Source organism: Callorhinus ursinus, unplaced genomic scaffold (assembly GCF_003265705.2).
Source record: "Callorhinus ursinus isolate GAN/ISIS: 27379988/994484 unplaced genomic scaffold, GSC_fseal_2.0 scaffold63, whole genome shotgun sequence".
NCBI lineage: Eukaryota > Metazoa > Chordata > Mammalia > Carnivora > Otariidae > Callorhinus > Callorhinus ursinus.
In genome coordinates, this window is record NW_027397125.1 from 6,728,597 (window position 1) to 6,746,991 (window position 18,395).

Below are 18,395 nucleotides of genomic sequence, written 5' to 3' on the forward strand. Positions count from 1 at the left end.
ATTGAAAACATTTTCTAATTTCATTGTAACTTTTTTGGAAGGGAGGCATAATTTATTAAAAGTGCATTTCTACATAATTAAAAAATAAAAATTCAAAAAATTGAACACATAAAAAAATTTTAAAAAGTACATTTCTCCTAACCAATAGGCATTGTCCAGCTTTCGTTTTCTAATTGATTTCCAGCCTAATTAAAAAGACATAATGTGTTACTTTAATCCATTTTAAATTACTGAAATTTCCTTACTGTTTAATAATAATATAATCTCTTTTTTCTTGGTAAATATTCTGTGTCTGTTTCAAATGAATAGATACTGCAGATGGCAAATACAGTGTTACATTTGCCCCTTAGGTTCATATTACTCACAATTATGTTGATGAAATATCCAGCATCCTTACTAACCACGGTACAGAATTAAATTATTTCCAGTATGCCTGATACACTCTTAAATATTTATGAATAAATATGCTACTTAGAACGTATGGTGAAACAAAAAATAGGGTTGCATTCCAAAGGAGCCTCTGTATCACTGGCAAAGATATGTTCAAATATTTTAGAGTTGTCAGACATACATATCACTTTCATCTTATTGACTATGTCCCATATTTTAGATATTTATATAATAAAGCCAAAAATGACATTTTAATTTTTCTGCCACATTTTGTTTTCAAAGTCTATATGGATATAGAGAATATAAAAGCAGCAGGTACTTCTGTTTTAAAAAATATATATTTTCTTCTTTTCCATCAGAGATAGTCCATTCCTTTAAAAGGAGTTTAAATTCTTTCTCCTATCCCTCCATGGTGTATTTCTACCTAATGATATTTCAGAACTTTTCTTAGAGTTGTGATATTCAATCAATCTTTACCTAGAATTCTCAAAAAAAAAAATAAAACAAAACAAAAAAAATTCCAAGGACTATGGAACTTAAGGCTAAAGTTTTGACTGGTTGTCACCCAAATTTCTGAAATCAGTTGCTATGGTAATTTTTAAGATCTTTTTTCTCCTTCCTATTCTTCCGGATATAATTAGAAGATCAAAGTTTACACTATATACATAGAGGGAGGAGCAAGATGGCAGAGGAGTAGGAGACCTAAATTTCATCTGGTCCCAGGAATTCAGCTGGATAGGGATCAAACCATTCTGAACACCTACGAACTCAACAGGAGATCTAAGAAAAGAATAGCAGCAACTCTCTGAACAGAAAAGCAACCACTTTCTGGAAGGTAGGATGTGCAGAGAAGTGAATCTGAGGCTATATTCCAGAAGACAGATGGCGGGGAGGGTGCCTCTTTCAGCTGCTACTGGCAAGTGACAGAGCCACAGAGCCCCAAATTGGAACGTTGAGAAGTCTGCTCCACTGAGGGACGTTACTCCAGTGGCTAAGCAGGGGGTGGAACTCCCGTGGGGACAATGTGGTCTCAGGACCCTCGGTATCACCAAAAGACTGGGGGTGCCTGAGTGTGGCAGAGGTCCCAGGAATTGCAGCAGGGAAGCCAGCTGCAAAGACAGAGCAGAGGAGTGGGCTCTCAACTCAGTGTTGCCATAAACCATGATCCGCGGCACAGTCGGGCAACTGCTCTTCCAGCAGGGACCCAACAAGCGGCAGATCTGTGGAGACTCCCCTTCCTCCCCCGGGAAGAGCAGTGCGGGAGCTCATTGCAGGGATCTGCTAGGTTTTGAGACCCCAAACGGGGTTCTGTGCCACAGATAGAAATGCTCAGTCACAGGCGGGGTGAGCACGGAGTGCGGCTGGAGACAAGGGAGTTGGGAGTGATTGACCACTTTTCTCTGGGGGTGCACTGAGGAGTAGGGCCCCAAGTTCTCGGCTCCTCCAGGACGGAGATTGGGAGGCCGTCATTTTCACTCCAGTCCTCCAAAACTGTACAGAAAGCTTGCAGGGAACAAAAGCTCCCGAGAGCAAACCCGAGCAGATTATTAGCCCCGCCCCTGGCTAGGGTGGGGCAATTCCACCTCCAGCAAAAACATTTTAGAACCACAGCAACAGGCCCCTCCCTCAGAAGATGAGCAAGAACAGCCAGCCAAGACCAAGTTTACCGATCAATGATAACGGCAGAACACCAGCTCTAGGGGAATACAGCACATAGTATTCATGGCTTTTTTACCCCTGATCTTTAGTCTTTCACAGTTAATTTTTTTAATTTTCTTTTTTTTTTGAATTTTTCATTTTCCCTTTTTTAACCAAAATCTTATCAATCCCTTTTTTAAAAATATTTTTTTTAATTTTTCATTTTTAGAGTAATATTCTATCCCTTCATAGTAGTTAACCTTATTTTTGGTACATACATAAGTTGTTCTCTCTTTAAAATTTTCAGAACAGTTTCTTCTAACAGACCAAAATATACCCTTAATCTCTAGTGTATGGCTTTGTTCTATTCTCCTGCCTGATCACATTCCCTCCCATTTTTTTAAATTTGTCTTCTTTCTTTTTTCAACCAACTTATCAATTGCTTTCATAAAATCTTTTATAATTTTCATCTTTACAGTCATATTCCATCCCTTCATCATATTTATCCTTATTTTTGTACATATATAAGTTTTTCTTTAAAATTTTCAGAGGCAGTTTCGTCTAACAGACCAAAATACGTCCAAAATCTAGTATGTGGCATTGACTTATTCACCAGCCTGATCATATTTGATCATATATATTTCTTTTTTAATCTTTCTCTTTTTATTTTCTCTTTCTTTCCCCCTTTTTCCCCCTGGTTTCAGGTCTCTTCTGATTGTTGAGCGTTTATTTCTCTGGAGTTGTTATGCCATTAGAATTTTGCTCTCTCATTCACCTGGACATAATGACAAGATGGAAAAAAAAATCACCTCAACAAAAGAACAGGGGGCAATACCGACTGCCAGTGACCTAATCGATAAAGACATTAATAAGATGTCAGAACTAGAGTTCAGAATGATGATTTTAAAGATAATAACTGGGCTTAAAAAAAGCATGGAAGATATTAGAGAAACGTTTTCTGGAGAAATAAAAGAAACTCTAACCAAGTCAAAAATCAAAAAGGCTATTAATGAGGTGCAATCAAAAATGGAGGAACTAACTGCTAAGAAAAATAGGCAGAAGAGAGAATTAGTGACAGAGAAGACCAAATGATGGAAAATGAAGCAGCTGAGAAAAAGAGAGATAAACAACTAGTGGATCACGAGGGCAGAATTCAAGAGATAAGTGATACCATAGAACAAAACAGTATTAGAATAATTGGGATCCCAGAAGAAGAAGAAAGAGAGAGAGGGGCAGAAGGTATATTGGAGCAAATTATAGCAGAGAACTTCCCTAATTTGGGGAAGGAAACAGGCATCAAAATCCAGAGCCACAGAGAACCCCCCTCAAAATCAATAAAAATAGGTCAGCAGCCCAACATTTACCCTCATAGTAAAACCTACAAGTCTCAGAGACAAAGAGAAAAATCCTGAAAGCAGCTCGGGAGAAGAGATCTGTAACCTACAATGGTAGAAACATTAGATTGGCAACAGACCCATGCACAAAGACCTAGCAGGCCAGAAAGGACTGACCTAAAAGTAACAGATCAGAGAGGAACACAGACAATATACAGTAACAGTCACCTTACAGGCAATACAATGGCACTAAATTCATACCTTTCAATAGTTACCATGAATGTAAATGGGCTAAATGCCCCAATCAAAAGACACAGCTTATCAGACTGGATTAAAAAAATAAGACCCATCGATATTCTGTCAGCAAGAGACTCATTTTAGAACCAAAGGCACCTCCAGATTCAATGTGAGGGGGTGGAAAAGCATTTACCATGCTAATGGACATCAGAAGAAAGCTGGGGTGGCAATCCTTCTATCAGACAAATTAGATTTTAAACCAAAGACTTTAATAAAAGATGAAGAAGGACACTATATCCTACTTAAAGGGTCTATCTAACAAGAAGATCTAACAATTGTAAATATCTATGCCCTTCACATGGGAGCAGCCAATTATATAAGCCAATTAATAACAAAAGCGAAGAAACACATTGACAACAATACAATAATAGTGGGGGACTTTAACACCCCCCTCACTGAAATGGACAGATCATCTAAGCAAAAGATCAGCAAGGAAAAAAAGACTTTAAATGACACACTGGACCAAATGGACTTCACAGATATATTCAGAACATTCCATCCCAAAGCAACAGAATACACATTCTTCTCTTGTGCCCATAGAACATTCTCCAGAATAGATCACTTCCCAGGTCACAAATAAGGTCTCAACTGGAACCAAAAGAATGGGATCATTGCCTGCATATTTTCAGATCACAATGCTTTGAAACTAGAACTCAATCACAAGAGGAAAGTCGGAAAGAACTCAAATGCATGGAGGCTACAGAGCATCCTACTAAAGAACGAATAGGTCAACCAGGAAATTAAAGAAGAATTAAAAAATTCATGGAAACAAATGAAAATGAAAACACAACTGTTCAAAACACAACTGCGCAAAGGCAGTCCTAAGAGGAAAGGATACAGCAATACAAGCCTTTCTCAAGAAACAAGAAAGGTCTCAAATACACAACCTAACCCTACACCTAAAGAAGCTGGAGAAAGAACAGGAAATAAAGCCTAAATCCAACAAGAAAAGAGAAATAATAAAGATCAGAGAAGAATCAATGAAATAGAAACCAAAAGAACAGTAGAACAAATCAACAAAACTAGGAGCCGGTTCTTTGTAAGAATTAACAAGACTGATAAACCCCTGGCCAGACTGATCAAAAAGAAAAGAGAAAGGACCCAAATAAATAAAATCATGAATGAAAGAGGAGAGATCACAACCAACACCAAAGAAATACAAACAATTATAAGAACATATTATGAGCAACTATGTGCTAGCAAATTAGATAACCTGGAAGAAATGGATGCATTCCTAGAAATGTATTAATTACCAAAATTGAACCAGGAAGGAATGGAAAACCTGAACAGACCTATAACCACTAAAAACTGAAGCAGTTATCAAAAATCTCCCAACAAACAAAAGCCTAGGGCCAGATGGCTTTGCAGGAGAATTCTACCAAACATTCAAAGAAGAATTAATACCAATTCTTCTGAAACTGTTCCAAAAAATAGAAATGAAAGGAAAACTTCAAAACTCGTTTTATGAGGCCACCATTACCTTGCTCCCCAAACCAGACAAAGAGTCCATCAAAAAAGGGAATTACAGACCCATTACCTTGATGAACATGGATGCAAAAATTCTAACCAAAATACTAGCCAATAGGATCCAACAGTACATTAAAAGGAATATTCACCATGACCAAGCGGGATTTATTCCTGGGCTGCAAGCGTGGCTCAATATCCACAAATCAATCAATGTGATACAATACATTAATAAAAGAAAGATCAAGAACCATATGATCTTCTCAAGAGATGCAAAAAAAGCATTTGACAAAGTACAGCATCCTTTCTTGATTAAAAATCTTGAGAGTATAGGGATAGAGTGTACATACTTCAATATCATAAAAGCCATTTATGAAAAACCCATGGCGAATATCATTCTCAATGGGGGAAAAACTGAGAGCTTCCCCCCTAAGGTCAGGAACAACACAGGATGTCCACTATCACCACGGCTATTCAACATAGTACTAGAAGTCCTAGCCACAGCAATCAGACAACAAAAAGATATAAAAGGCATCTGAATTGGCAAGAAAGAAGTCAAACTCTCACTCTTTGCCGGTATGATACTTTATGTGGAAAATCCAAAAGACTCCACCCCAAAACTGCTAGAACTCAGACAGAAATTCAGTAAAGTGGCAGGATATAAAATCAATGCACAGAAATCAGTGGCATTCCCATACACCAACAACAAGACAGAAGAAAGAGAAATTAAGTAGTTGATCCCATTTACAATGGCACCCAAAACCATAAGATACATAGGAATAAATCTAACCAAAGAGGCAAAGGATCTGTACTCAGAAAACTATAAAATATTTATGAAAGAAATTGAGGAAGACACAAAGAAATGGAAAAATGTTCCATGCTCATGGATTGGAAGAATAAATATTGTGAAGATGTCAATGCTACCTAGAGCAATCTGCACATTTAATGCAATCCCTATCAGAATACCATCTATGTTTTTCAAAGAAATGGAGCAAATAATCCTAAAATTTTATGGAACCAGAAAAGACCCCAAATAGCCAAAAGAATGTTGAAAAAGAAAAGCAAAACTGGTGGCATCATCATTCCGGACTTCCAACTCTATTACAAAGCTGTCATCATCAAGACAATAAGGTACTGGCACAAAACCAGACACATAGATCAATGGAACAGAATCGAGAGTCCAGAAATGGACCCTCAACTCTATGGTCAACTAATCTTTGACAAAGAAGGAAAGAAGTTCCAATGGAAAAAAGACAGTCTCTTTAACAAATGGTGTTGGGAAAATTGGGCCAGCCATATGCAGAAGAATGAAACTGGACCATTTCCTTACACCACACACAAAAATAGACAAAATGTTTGAGGGGCACCTGGGTGGCTCAGTCGTTAAGCAACCGCCTTTGGCTCCCATCATGGTCCCAGGATCCTGGGATTGTGTCCCACAACAGGCTCCCTGTTCCATGGGAAGCCTGCTTCTCCCTCTCCCACTCCCCCTGCTTGTGTTCCCTCTCTGTCAAATAAATAAATAAAATCTTAAAAAAAAAAAAAAAGACTCAAAATGGTTGAAAGACCTAAATGTGAGACAGGAGTCCATCAAAATCGTAATAGAGAACATAGGCAGCAACCTCTTCGACCTCAGCCGCAGCAACTTCTTCCTAGAAACATTGCCAAAGGCAAGGGAAGCAAGGGCAAACATGAACTATTGGAACTTCGTCAAGATATGAAGCTTTTGCACAGCAAAATAAACAGTCCACAAAACCAAAAGACAACCGACAGAATGGGAGAAGATATTTGCAAATGACATATCAGATAAAGGGCTAGTATCCAAAATCTATAAAGAACTTATCAAACTCAACATCCAAAGAACAAATAATCCAATCAAGAAATGGGCAGAAGACATGAACAGACATTTTTCCAAAGAAGACATCCAAATGGCCAACAGACACATGAAAACGTTCTCAACATCATTCGGCATCAGGGAAATCCAAATCAAAACCTCAATGAGATGCCACCTCACACCAGTCAGAATGGCTAAAATCAACAAGCAGGAAACAATAGATGTTGCCAGGGATGCAGAGAAAGGGGAATCCTCCTACACTGTTTTTGGGAATGGAAGCTGGTGCAGTCACTCTGGAAAACAGTATGGAGGTTCCTCAAAAAGTTGAAAATAGAGCTACCCTACAACCCAGCAATTGCACTACTGGGTATTTACCCCAAAGATACAAATGTAGGGCTCTGAAGGGGTATATGCACCCTGGTGTTTATAGCAGCAATGTCCACAATAGCTAAACTATGGAAAGAGCCAAGATGTCCAACAACAGATGAATGGATAAAGAAGATGTAGTGTGTGTGTATACACACACACACACACACAATAAAACATTATGCAGCCATCAAAAGGAATGAAATCTTGCCATTAGCAATGGCATGGATGGAACCGAATGGTATTTTGCTGAGTGAAATAAGTCAATCAGAGAAAGACACGTATCATATGATCTCACTGATATGAGAAATTCTTAATCTCAGAAAACAAACTGAGGCTTGCTGGAGTGGTGGGGGATGAGAGGGATGGGGTGGCTGGGTGATAGACATTGGGGAGGGTATGTGCTATGGTGAGCACTGTGAACTGTGTAAGACTGTTGAATCACAGACATGTACCTCTGAAACAAATAATACATTATATGTCAAAAAAAAGAAGATAGCAGGAAGGGAAAAATGAAGGGGGGGAATTTGGAGGGAGAGATGAACCATGACAGACGATGGACTCTGAGAAACAAACTGAGGGTTCTAGAGGGGAGGGGAGTGGGGGATGGGTTAGCCTGGTGATGGGTATTAAAGAGGGCACATACTGAATGTAGCACTGGGTGTTATATGCAAACAATGAATCATGGAACACTACATCAAAAGCTAATGATGTAATATATGGTGATTAATATAATAAAAAAAGTTTACAGTATATACAGGATAACTCATAATTCATATAGGATATGTTAGCCACACTATAAGTAAAACATTCAATACTGTAGAATGGGATTATAGGTAAATTTTTTAAAAATACATAATACAAATAATCAATGCTATTTAAAACAATCATACTCATGTATGAGAACCAGTATCAAAATGTGGGTTTCGTTTTTAAGGTCTAACATCTTGTTGTTTATTTGTTGTCATGAGTTGAGGAAGTTTTCTTTTTCTATATAATACCTGGAAGTAATTCAGCTTTCTTGCACCAGTATTACTGATATGTGTAGCCCCATTCAAAACCTAAACAAGAGTGATTTGACAATCAATTCACCAAAAAGCACATTCTGGTACAACCTTCTGTCCAAAGTCTTATGATTACTTTTACCTTTATTTCTCATACAAAAGAACTACCAGTATAATGCTAAGTGAAGTAAGTCAGAGAAAGACAACAACACCTTATGATTTATATGTGGAATCTAAAACACAAAACAACAAACAAAAAGCAGAGTGAAACCTATAAATACTGAGAACAATGTGATTGTTGCTGGAGGGTAAAAGGATGGGGGATGGGCAAAATGACTGAAGGGGAGTGGGAGACACAGACTTCCAGTTATGGACTGAGTAAGTCATGGGAGTAAAAGGTACAGCAAGGGAATATAGTCAATGGTATTGCAATAGTGTTGTGTGGTAACAGATGGTAGCTACAACTGTGGTGAGCATGGCATCATGTAGAGTTACCTGAAACTAATGTAACATTGTGTGTCCACTATGCTCAAAAAATAAAGAACTACCAAGACAGTAAGGTCCCATACACTTCAGACTCTTTAACTAGCAGCGTGCTTTCCTAAATACAGACAAAGCATTCCTAGAAATATTTACAAATTTAGAACCTAAACACAAAGAGTTTTGGGAAAATTTAGCCATAAATAAATCAATACTTTCAAAATGGCATTAAATTTTATCTGGGGAAAGAGATACATTGGAACATAAGAAACAAAATTCAAAAGCATAATATCTGCTCTATTTGACTGATAACCTAGATTTCTGTGATATTGAAATGAAAATGGCAATGAAGAAACTGTAAAAGCATTTGATGCAGAAAGTAAACACACAGCAGAAAATATTTATAAGGAAAAGATTATTATTAATTCAGAATTCAAGAGTAGCCAAATATATTTGCTTGGTTCCTGTGTGTTAATAGATAGATACTGGAAGAAATAATCCACAACTGAAGGAACAGTTACTTGATATAAATAGGATTTCTACATCTATAACTTTTTTATATATATTTTTAAGATTCAGCTTTACACAGAGGTGGTATGGTAGCTTGAGCAAAGCAGTGATTCATAAAGTACTTGGTTCTAGGACCAATTCTGTCAACACCAGTCTTAAGAACTTTGACAAAATCTGTTGGCAGCTTCCTCTGTGTAATATACAGTAAGAGTGTCTGTCCCACTTACCCCTCAGGGCTTCTGTGAAGATCAAGTAGACATTAGTAGATTAGAGGGCTTTGAACGTTAAAAGTTCTATACAAATAAGAGCTCTTATTCTACTGAAGTTGTTCTTGATATTCCAGATTTGGTCCAATAACAACAACAAGGGCTCAAACAAAAATATTCTTGCTCAGAAATTATTACATGTAAGTGAAATAATTTGTCAACCTTCATTTTGACAATCTGTATTCATCTCATTTGCAATGCAATGAGGTAATAACTGGACTGTGTTGCACAGTTTACAGACTTACCCAAATGAGCATATATGGCCCATTTATCTAAGGATATTTTAATAGGTGCTATTTATTATGAGTTGGTCTCCTACAATAATATCATATAGCTGATATGTATTTCCTTTAGAAGACGACTTTGTTTAATATATTATCTAGGTATTTATTTTTAACATTTATCACATCTCATAATTTACACAAAGGAATGACAACTCTCTCAAATGCATCAAAGCATAGAGGCTTGAGAGCCCTGCACAAATTGGCGTTGATGGATGTTTTGCTTGTCTTTTTCCCAAAACTTTCTTTCATATGAAAAATATCCGTTTCCATTCTTTTTGTCTTTCAACACACGTTTTCCAATTTATCAATTATGTCACACACACCAAGCCACCAACTAGTTTTAAATGAATTACAGTTCTAAATTAAGTATTGAGAGAAATAAAGAAATGTATTTAAATAGGTAAATCACCTTACCTGACTTGGCTACTGAGCTTTACATACTTTGTATGTTTCAGCCATTAACACACCACATGCAGAGTAAGGTTGTAGGAGACAAAGGGGAAAAGTGAGGAAATAGAAAACTTCCACTTACTGCAAATGAAAGTAGATTCATCTGAATTATCAGCGCAATCGTTCACAAAATCACACAGCTTGTCCTTTGCAATGCACTGCTTGTTTGCACATGTGAATTCTTGAGCAGTACACTTCCTGTCTGGGCTAAGCAGGGGGGCACAATCTTGAAAGGAAATATCATCCACTGCTACATCTCCCATGTAACTGATACCACGCTTTGCCCTAAAGACAATCTTAAAAAAAAAAAAAAAAGGAAGAAAGGAAAAAAGGAAAGAAATCCAATTTCAGTTGAATTGTCCAAGAATTCAAAATTTGAGGCAACCATTAAATACAGGACATTAGGTTTGAATCTAATAAAAATACCCCATAATGAAACTCACCCAAAATGTTTGAGAGTCATCCCACAAATGTGGGAGTGGCAACACCACTGCATCTTGTCTAGATTTTTAGGACAGGTGGCAAAGATAACCAGCAGGAGCCACCAACCTACCAATGCTGCTTCTATACCTCTCTCATCCGAAACAAGACCTGCTCACTTCTTAGAGCCTCACCTGCACCTCGTATGGGAGGAAGGAGGCCAATCAGGTGACAAAGCACACGAAGAGAAAGAAGATGCAACCACACCCTGTATTTTGGCCAATTTGTTGCCACTCCTCAGATCTGTCCACCCCAACTATGTGAAAGCGAAGATATCAAACCTCAGTACCACGAGTTTTTTTTTAATTGCTCACATTTTTGGAATTGAAATGATTTTAATTTGCCTTTGACCGATATATGCGATGAACAAAATTCTCACGTGTGCCACTGTCTGACAGGGAAATCCCACTTACATGGACTCCAAAAGAATTAGAAATGATTAAAAGTAATAACAGGAGATGCTAAAATGTTTAGAAATTTCATCTTCAATTTGTAACATTACCAGTGCTTGGAAGAACAATTAACACTGTTTCACGGAACACAAGAAGTTACAAATTGTTTAGTTTCAAATTTCTCAGTGAAATTAATTCAGAATGTTTCTATTAAATTTCTCTGCATGCCAAATATGTATTTGTGTATTAACATAAGAAATATTCACATATTTTAAAGTAAATTTAGAGCAATTTGAAATGAGTTAACAAGGAATACAGATTTACTTCAGTGATTTTATACAAATATTTATTGTTCAAACTCCCAAACAGCTTTTGATGAAATCTAAACATTTTTCTCAAAAGAATTACAATTTTTCCTTAGGATGTGTTATGCTTTTATGTGACTGTATGAAAACGTATGTGTTTTCCTTTTAAGATAAGATGATACAATAATTGAAAATCATGCCTCTCAAATTATCAAAACTAAAACAAAATAAAAATACAATTTTTATGTAAATTCATATACCAAATTTACATAAATTGTTCTTCATAATAGATATGCTGTAAAAGAAAAATAAATTTGATAGATTGAGAGGCTGGAAGTCATTAAGAAAAGGTGAAACTAGAAAGAATAAGGACTACAGTGTTTTATAAGGAAACACCGATACACAAACTGAAAAGGGTACTCTATTTTCTGGATGCATCTAAACATTTCAATATGTGATAAAGTGTTCTGTGAAAAAGAAATCAGATAATAAGTGTTTCCTTATTAATTTGTTTTTGCACAACTCTACAGATGGACTCTCAGGTGCCTGCCATATTCAAATGATCAAATCACTGCTTATATCCCAACGCTCCATAAAATGTTGGTTAAGATTCCATACACTTTCTTATTGAATGTGATTATACTTTCTTTAAAGAGTAATTATATTTTTTTCAGTAGAATAAAAAGCAGGGTCAATTATTTTGGAAAATTTGGAAAGCAATATGGCACAGCGTTTGGATTATGGACTTGTAGATGAACTGGCCTTGCTTAAAGTCTGTCTCTGCCATTTTGTAGCATGCATCTAGAGCAAGTTCCCTCATGTGTAGGTAACTGTGTATTCTAGTATAAAAGGGGGGTAATAATCATACAATGACTATAAAAACTAAATGAATAAATGTTTCAAATTCATAGAATAGAACTTAGCACTTACTGAGTGCTGTGTATATGCCTGCTCTAGTTATACAAACTATTTTAATTAAGTACTCTAAGTTTGAGGGCTCCCAAATAAAACTCCAAAAACTACTCAGTGCTGATTCCGCATATAATTTCTAAAAGCATCTTATATTTTACTCAAGGGTTAGAGGTATTCCTCTTTCTGAGGTGAAAGGGAATGATATTGTAAAAATGGGAAAAACACGGACAGTATGCCTGGCTCAGTGCATAGTAATGAGCTTTGCACATAGTGGGTACTTAGTAAGTCTGCATGGAAGGAATGAGTGAACCCCCCCCCCCAAAAAAATCAAATATTCACAAGCCATTATTATCTAATTTTAAGAATCAAACAACATGGGCATATTTCTCTTCAAATTTCAATATATGAAAAAGCAAATTTCAGAAACATTAATAATTGATTCCTCCTGCTGAAATCCCCCTTAATGTTATTTTGAATATGATTTTATTCTACAAATATCCTACTTGCACAGAACTAGTTAAGAATTCATTGCCTGGGGTAGAAGTCTATGTCTGGCAGCAGCGAAACCTTCTCCATATTCTTGCTGAGGACTCTTCTACCCTCAGTTAAAAGATCTTAGAGAATGAACAGGTGGAGTCATTTTAAAAATAAATTTCACATTGTGCAATATGAAAATGCAGTCCAATAATTACATCTTCAGGCTGTAATACAATAATTACAACTTATTTCTTATCAATTTCCTAAATAATCTACAAATGATCCATAAGAAAACTGGGCTCCAGTGAGAAACCAAAAACATACGGGATTTATGACACCTACCATTCCAAGAAATTGGGGATAGGGCTGTACTGATCCTTTACACAGGTAGCTGCCCTGTGCTTCCACCGGAATGGAGAGGAGCTAATCTTTCACACAGCACGTGACTATAGTTACTGAATATCCACAGCAGAACGGGCTACTATTTCTGCATATACAGAGGACTGGAAATGCAGTAATTAGCCAAGATGTACCTTCTATCTAGAGATAAATGGTTCTAAAGTCATGAAATTAAGCCCTGTGCAATTAACACTAAGAAAATGGTCCCCGGCATAAATGCTTTTGGCTTCTCACTCTCCTGATCCAAATCTTAAAAATTTTAATAGTTGAGCTAAGGCTTTCTTCCAAGAAAACCCCCTTCTGCCAAATACATGCACACGCACGCATGCACACACACACACATCCATGAGTTATTTTCTTGATAATCCATAAAAAACAAAATCCATACCAGTTATCTTGGTATGTAATTATCTTCAATTTAAGCATATGTACTACTACTTATTTTAAATTGTTAGATATGTATAGGTCTTCTCCTCCTAATATTATTGTAATCTACATGAAGACAAGTACAGCATTATATAATTTTGCGCCTACCCAAAATATTTTTGAGTTAGATGAAAAAATTACCTCTATTAAGGCTCAACAATACAATGCACTTTCAAAAGTCTGTCTTTTAAATTAGTTTTGAAAAAGATTAACATAATTACTCCACAGTCTCCGGGAATATAAATGTAAAATCGAGGGAGGTGTTCTTTGTATGAGGGAGGCTGACTGTGAAGTGAAGCATGATGGCTGGCATTAAAATTACATAGTTGTAGAACATGGCTGTCTGTTTGGGAGAAATTAGGACATCTGGAACTGTTAAGTCCCTTACGGAAATGCTACATGGAGTGGTAGGTAGGCATTCATGTAACACATCAGGAAGGGGATGGGAGGGCAAAAAGACTATGAGTGGAGGAAATAAAGTAGGATTAGACAAAAAAAATTCAACAAAACTCCCACATCACTCAACAACTACTTGGCTTAACAAACCTGTATATGTGATTGAACGCCTAAAAACACTTCCACTTTCTTCCACTGTGCACCTTGCTGTCCTCTTTGAGCCCACAATTTAGCAGTAACACTGTCTTTCTTGCTGAGTACCTACCGAGATAAATCAAGTAATAGGTGTTAAAATATTCTGTCTTGATAAATTTTAAACATTTAGAATTTGACCAGTGATTTTTAAAAATTTTAACATCACCATGAAGTCCCTTAGAGAAAAGTGGGGACAGTTTTCATTAGATGTCTTTGTTTTCTCTACAGCAATGTGTCTCCAGGATCCCTCACAAGCTTTGTGTAATAAAGGTGCACATGAATATCTGTCAGTCAAGTCCAAACGGTCTAGGCACCATTTCATTAACACTTAACTACATTAGCTTTTTTAAAAAAACTGACAGAATTAACAATTGGAGTTTTATATATTAAATAATATTCATGGAGTCGAAATGAAAAGTACTTATTACTTACTGAAACATTTTTTTGAGGATGACTTCCCTTCCTCATGCTCTTGGGTTCAGTGGGGACAGTGTGTTATAATGGGAACCCATTCAATTTTAATAGAACACCTGGGTGATATGCGTGGGCACTGACTCTTCCTCCCAAGAGCCTCGGCACATCGCATCCTCCTCAGTATTCTATCCTTATTCTAAAGGGAAATTCAGATTAGTCTCAGCAGACAAATTATCCTGGCTCTTTTAGAATGCTACAAAATGAACCAACAAGAGAGTAACTGAAGAGAACAGGGAAAAGCAGAATTACACATTTTAAAGTAACTGGCTTAGTTGGTTTATTTAATTATTTCACAGCATTACTTTTTAAAAATACAATGTGTACAACCGAAAGAATCATTCTGGTAATGGGTTTGTGAAAGTTTTGACTTTCGAAAGTGCAGGCAACTTTTAATGGTTTCATTATCTCTGTATTTCCAGTTAAATTGAAACAGCTATTTTTTATTGGAGTATAAATAACATTCAAACTATTAATTTTATAGAAGTAGAGTTTCTAGACCTTTAGAATTTCTAAGTAATATGAAGCTAACAAAAATAATGCCATAGTTTTGGTCTATATAATTTATATAATTTAAGTTAAAACAACATGCTTCAGGGGCACCTGGGTGGCTCAGATGGTTAAGCATCTGCCTTCAGCTTGGGTCATGATCTCAGGGTCCTGGGATCGGGTCCCACATCAGGCTCCTTGCTCAGCGAGGAGCCTGCTTCTCCCTCTGCCTGCCACTCCCCCTGCTTGTACTCCCCCCCCCTCTCTCTCTCTGGCAAATAAATAAATAAAATCTAAAAAAAAAAAAAACATGCTTCAAAAAAATATAATTCCTAAAAAAGTAAATATCATTTTTTGATGAATACTTTAAAAAAGTATGGGAAATAGATCTTTGTATGAGTACCATTCTACATACAAATGACTAAGAAGAATGTGTTCATGCACAAAAACAAGGATCACATGCATTACCATTTTAGTTATTTGATAATTACTTATAACATTTTAATATTTTATAATTTTTCACCTACTAATACAAAATTGTACCTGAAAAAAGAAAGCATATTTCAGATGATTAATCTTAACTACAAAATATACCAGTTAAATAATTCTCATTTTTCTGATGAAAATCCTGCAGTAAGCTGTATCGATTGTTTGCCAAAAACCATTTTTTAAAAAGTCAATCTAAAACAAATGATAAGCTATAACTTTAATCCATAAGACTATTGGATGTTTTTAGATTATCAAACCTGCACACATACTTATACCCAAACAAGTTTACTTTTAAATAATTATGGGTAAGGAATCTCACCTATAATAAAGAAGATAATTCTTCCAAAACTGATAAGTAAATATAATATGCTTTCAAGTAAAAAAAAAAAAAAAGCTAATAGCATTTGTGAAATATGCTTATCTAAAACTTATTTGGAAAAATAAATATTTAACATAGCCAGGAAAATCTTAGAATAAGACAGACAGTAATAAAATGAGACAAACACCTAATATTAAAATTATAATCAAGGCACAGGGGAAGAAGTGGTTAAGCAGCTGTCCTGCAGTCTGTTTCTCTTTCTTTATTGGGGGGAAAAAAGTAGGTAACCTACCTGTACTCTTTTTGCAAATATGCTAAACATAGGCTTCTTCACTAACAAATTAATGGTATTTGACAAGGGAAAGAGCCCTTTGCTATGCCTGCAGTTAGCAAGATATTCCTGGTCTAAAACTGCTCACGGTAAACAATTCTAGAATTTTGGGATTGGTCTTTCAGACATGGCCTCCCTGAAATAGTACAAATGGAGATGTTTGACAACTGAGTTGCCTTGTTCTGTGTGAATGATGCATCTATAAATATTACTTAAAACCTCATATATTGTATAAGGCATGTCCAATATGGGAAAAAAGGATGCAGGCATCTGCCTTGGGACTCCAGAATCTCTCTCTGGTTTGCCTATGTAACTTGGCCTTCTAAAAGAAACCAGGACCCCCTCGAAAAAGTTAACTCCAGGGATGGAACAAGATAAAAATAACATGAGTCTGGAACATCTTCTTGGACAGAAAGGAAGACAATGCTCAAAGACTAATGGGACTGTCAAAGAGACATAGAAGCCAGCTTCAAGGGTCTCCTATGAGCAAATCTGGGACAATTTAAGAACCAATGAAAAATAACAGTAATAATAGACAATAACAAATTGAATACAAAAAGGATCCATGAATCCACACTGATATAAATCAATAAATGGAGATGTAATTTTGTTGGTGGTGGTGGTGCAAGGTCATAAAAGTCTAGAGAAGATTAAGGAGTTATTCCAATTTGAAAGACACTAGGAAGAAATAACTAAGTGTGATATGTGATACTGTATGGAATTTTTCCTATAACAGATGGTCTGGGACAATGAGCAAAAAAAATAGGAACTCTGAGTGAAAGTTATATTGGGGTTCTCTGTGAGATTCTTGAAACAGTTTGAAATAGTTGAAACAGTAATTCTGAAACAGTTTAATTTTTTTAACAAAGAAACAATTTGAAAAAGACAATTGGAAAATGAAGCAGAACTCGAAGAATGCACATTCAAAGGTCACTGAAGTGTGTATAATCCATTTGCACTATTCTCAGAACATTGGTATTCTCAGAACACTGACACTAAAACCTACATGAAACATTTCAAGTACAAAACTGTATTACATGCAAGCTGTGTGTACTTATTCTGATGTTTAGGAATAAAGGTAATAACCATAAAGTAAATAGTTAAAAAACATCCTACTGGTCATTCAGGTCCAATTTTGCTAAACCTTTTTATTCAATCATGCCATATTGAAACTAGTAAGGTGTTGATAATTACCCATGATCATCTATTAGCAGACCATATTTTAATAACACTAAATTGTACAGTATGAATTTTTATAGAGGAAAATTTAGAAAGTGCAATTGTCTAAGAAGTACCTGGAGAGAACCAATTGTGACACCATTCATATGAGTCCAGAACACCAGGGTACATCTTGGTCCCATGCGTGAAATAACAGGAGTGAGTATATCAGCCATGTCACCAAATTTTCCATTTGAACTATCAGCATACAGGTACCAGCCATCTGTGGTGTTTCTGGGGAAAGTACAAAGTGTATATCAGATTAAAAAAAAAAGAAGAAAATCATAAAATATAATATGGTTCATCACTGACCATATTTTATTGTTCTGTAAGTTTTCCTAGAAGCATAATAATGTTTTATAGCATAATGATGACTCACAATCTTCAGCAGCAATAATTATTCTACTGCCTCTTACCTGTAGCCAGGAGGATGCCACAGGTGGTTCATTAAAGACTGGCTCGGTCTCACCCCTTTCTGGGGATTGCGGATGAAGGTCGCAGGCCTGAGCCTCATCTCTTCTCAGAGGCCGTGGGAAAGGAGATTGGGGATTCTTTTTTCCTGCCCAGACAGGGTATGCCCCCTGTGGCTGCCTTTCTGAAGGAGTGAATCCAATGTTGACTGGAGAAATACCATGTTTACAGCTGGAGGAGAAACATGCCCAACACTGGTGGAGGTCTGACTTGAAACAGGGCCCTGGCCTCCTTTACAGCACAGGCAGAGATGACAGGGACAAGGAGCATATGACTCCTTCTGCTCCCTGATCCTGTGGTACTAAGAC

General features: G+C 36.4%; 1 protein-coding gene across 1 annotated transcript in view; it reads right to left on the bottom strand.

Moving 5' to 3' along the window:
- Positions 1–18,395, bottom strand: part of MALRD1 (MAM and LDL receptor class A domain containing 1) — a gene marked incomplete at its 5' end in the record, with an annotated part of 844,763 nt that overhangs the window by 471,480 nt on the left and 354,888 nt on the right. Inside the window, 3 exons of the mRNA XM_073885547.1 lie at positions 10,400–10,613; positions 14,255–14,365; positions 17,694–17,850. Of these exons, the coding sequence (XP_073741648.1) occupies positions 10,400–10,613; positions 14,255–14,365; positions 17,694–17,850 (482 nt within the window). The remainder of the gene's footprint in view (positions 1–10,399; positions 10,614–14,254; positions 14,366–17,693; positions 17,851–18,395) is intronic.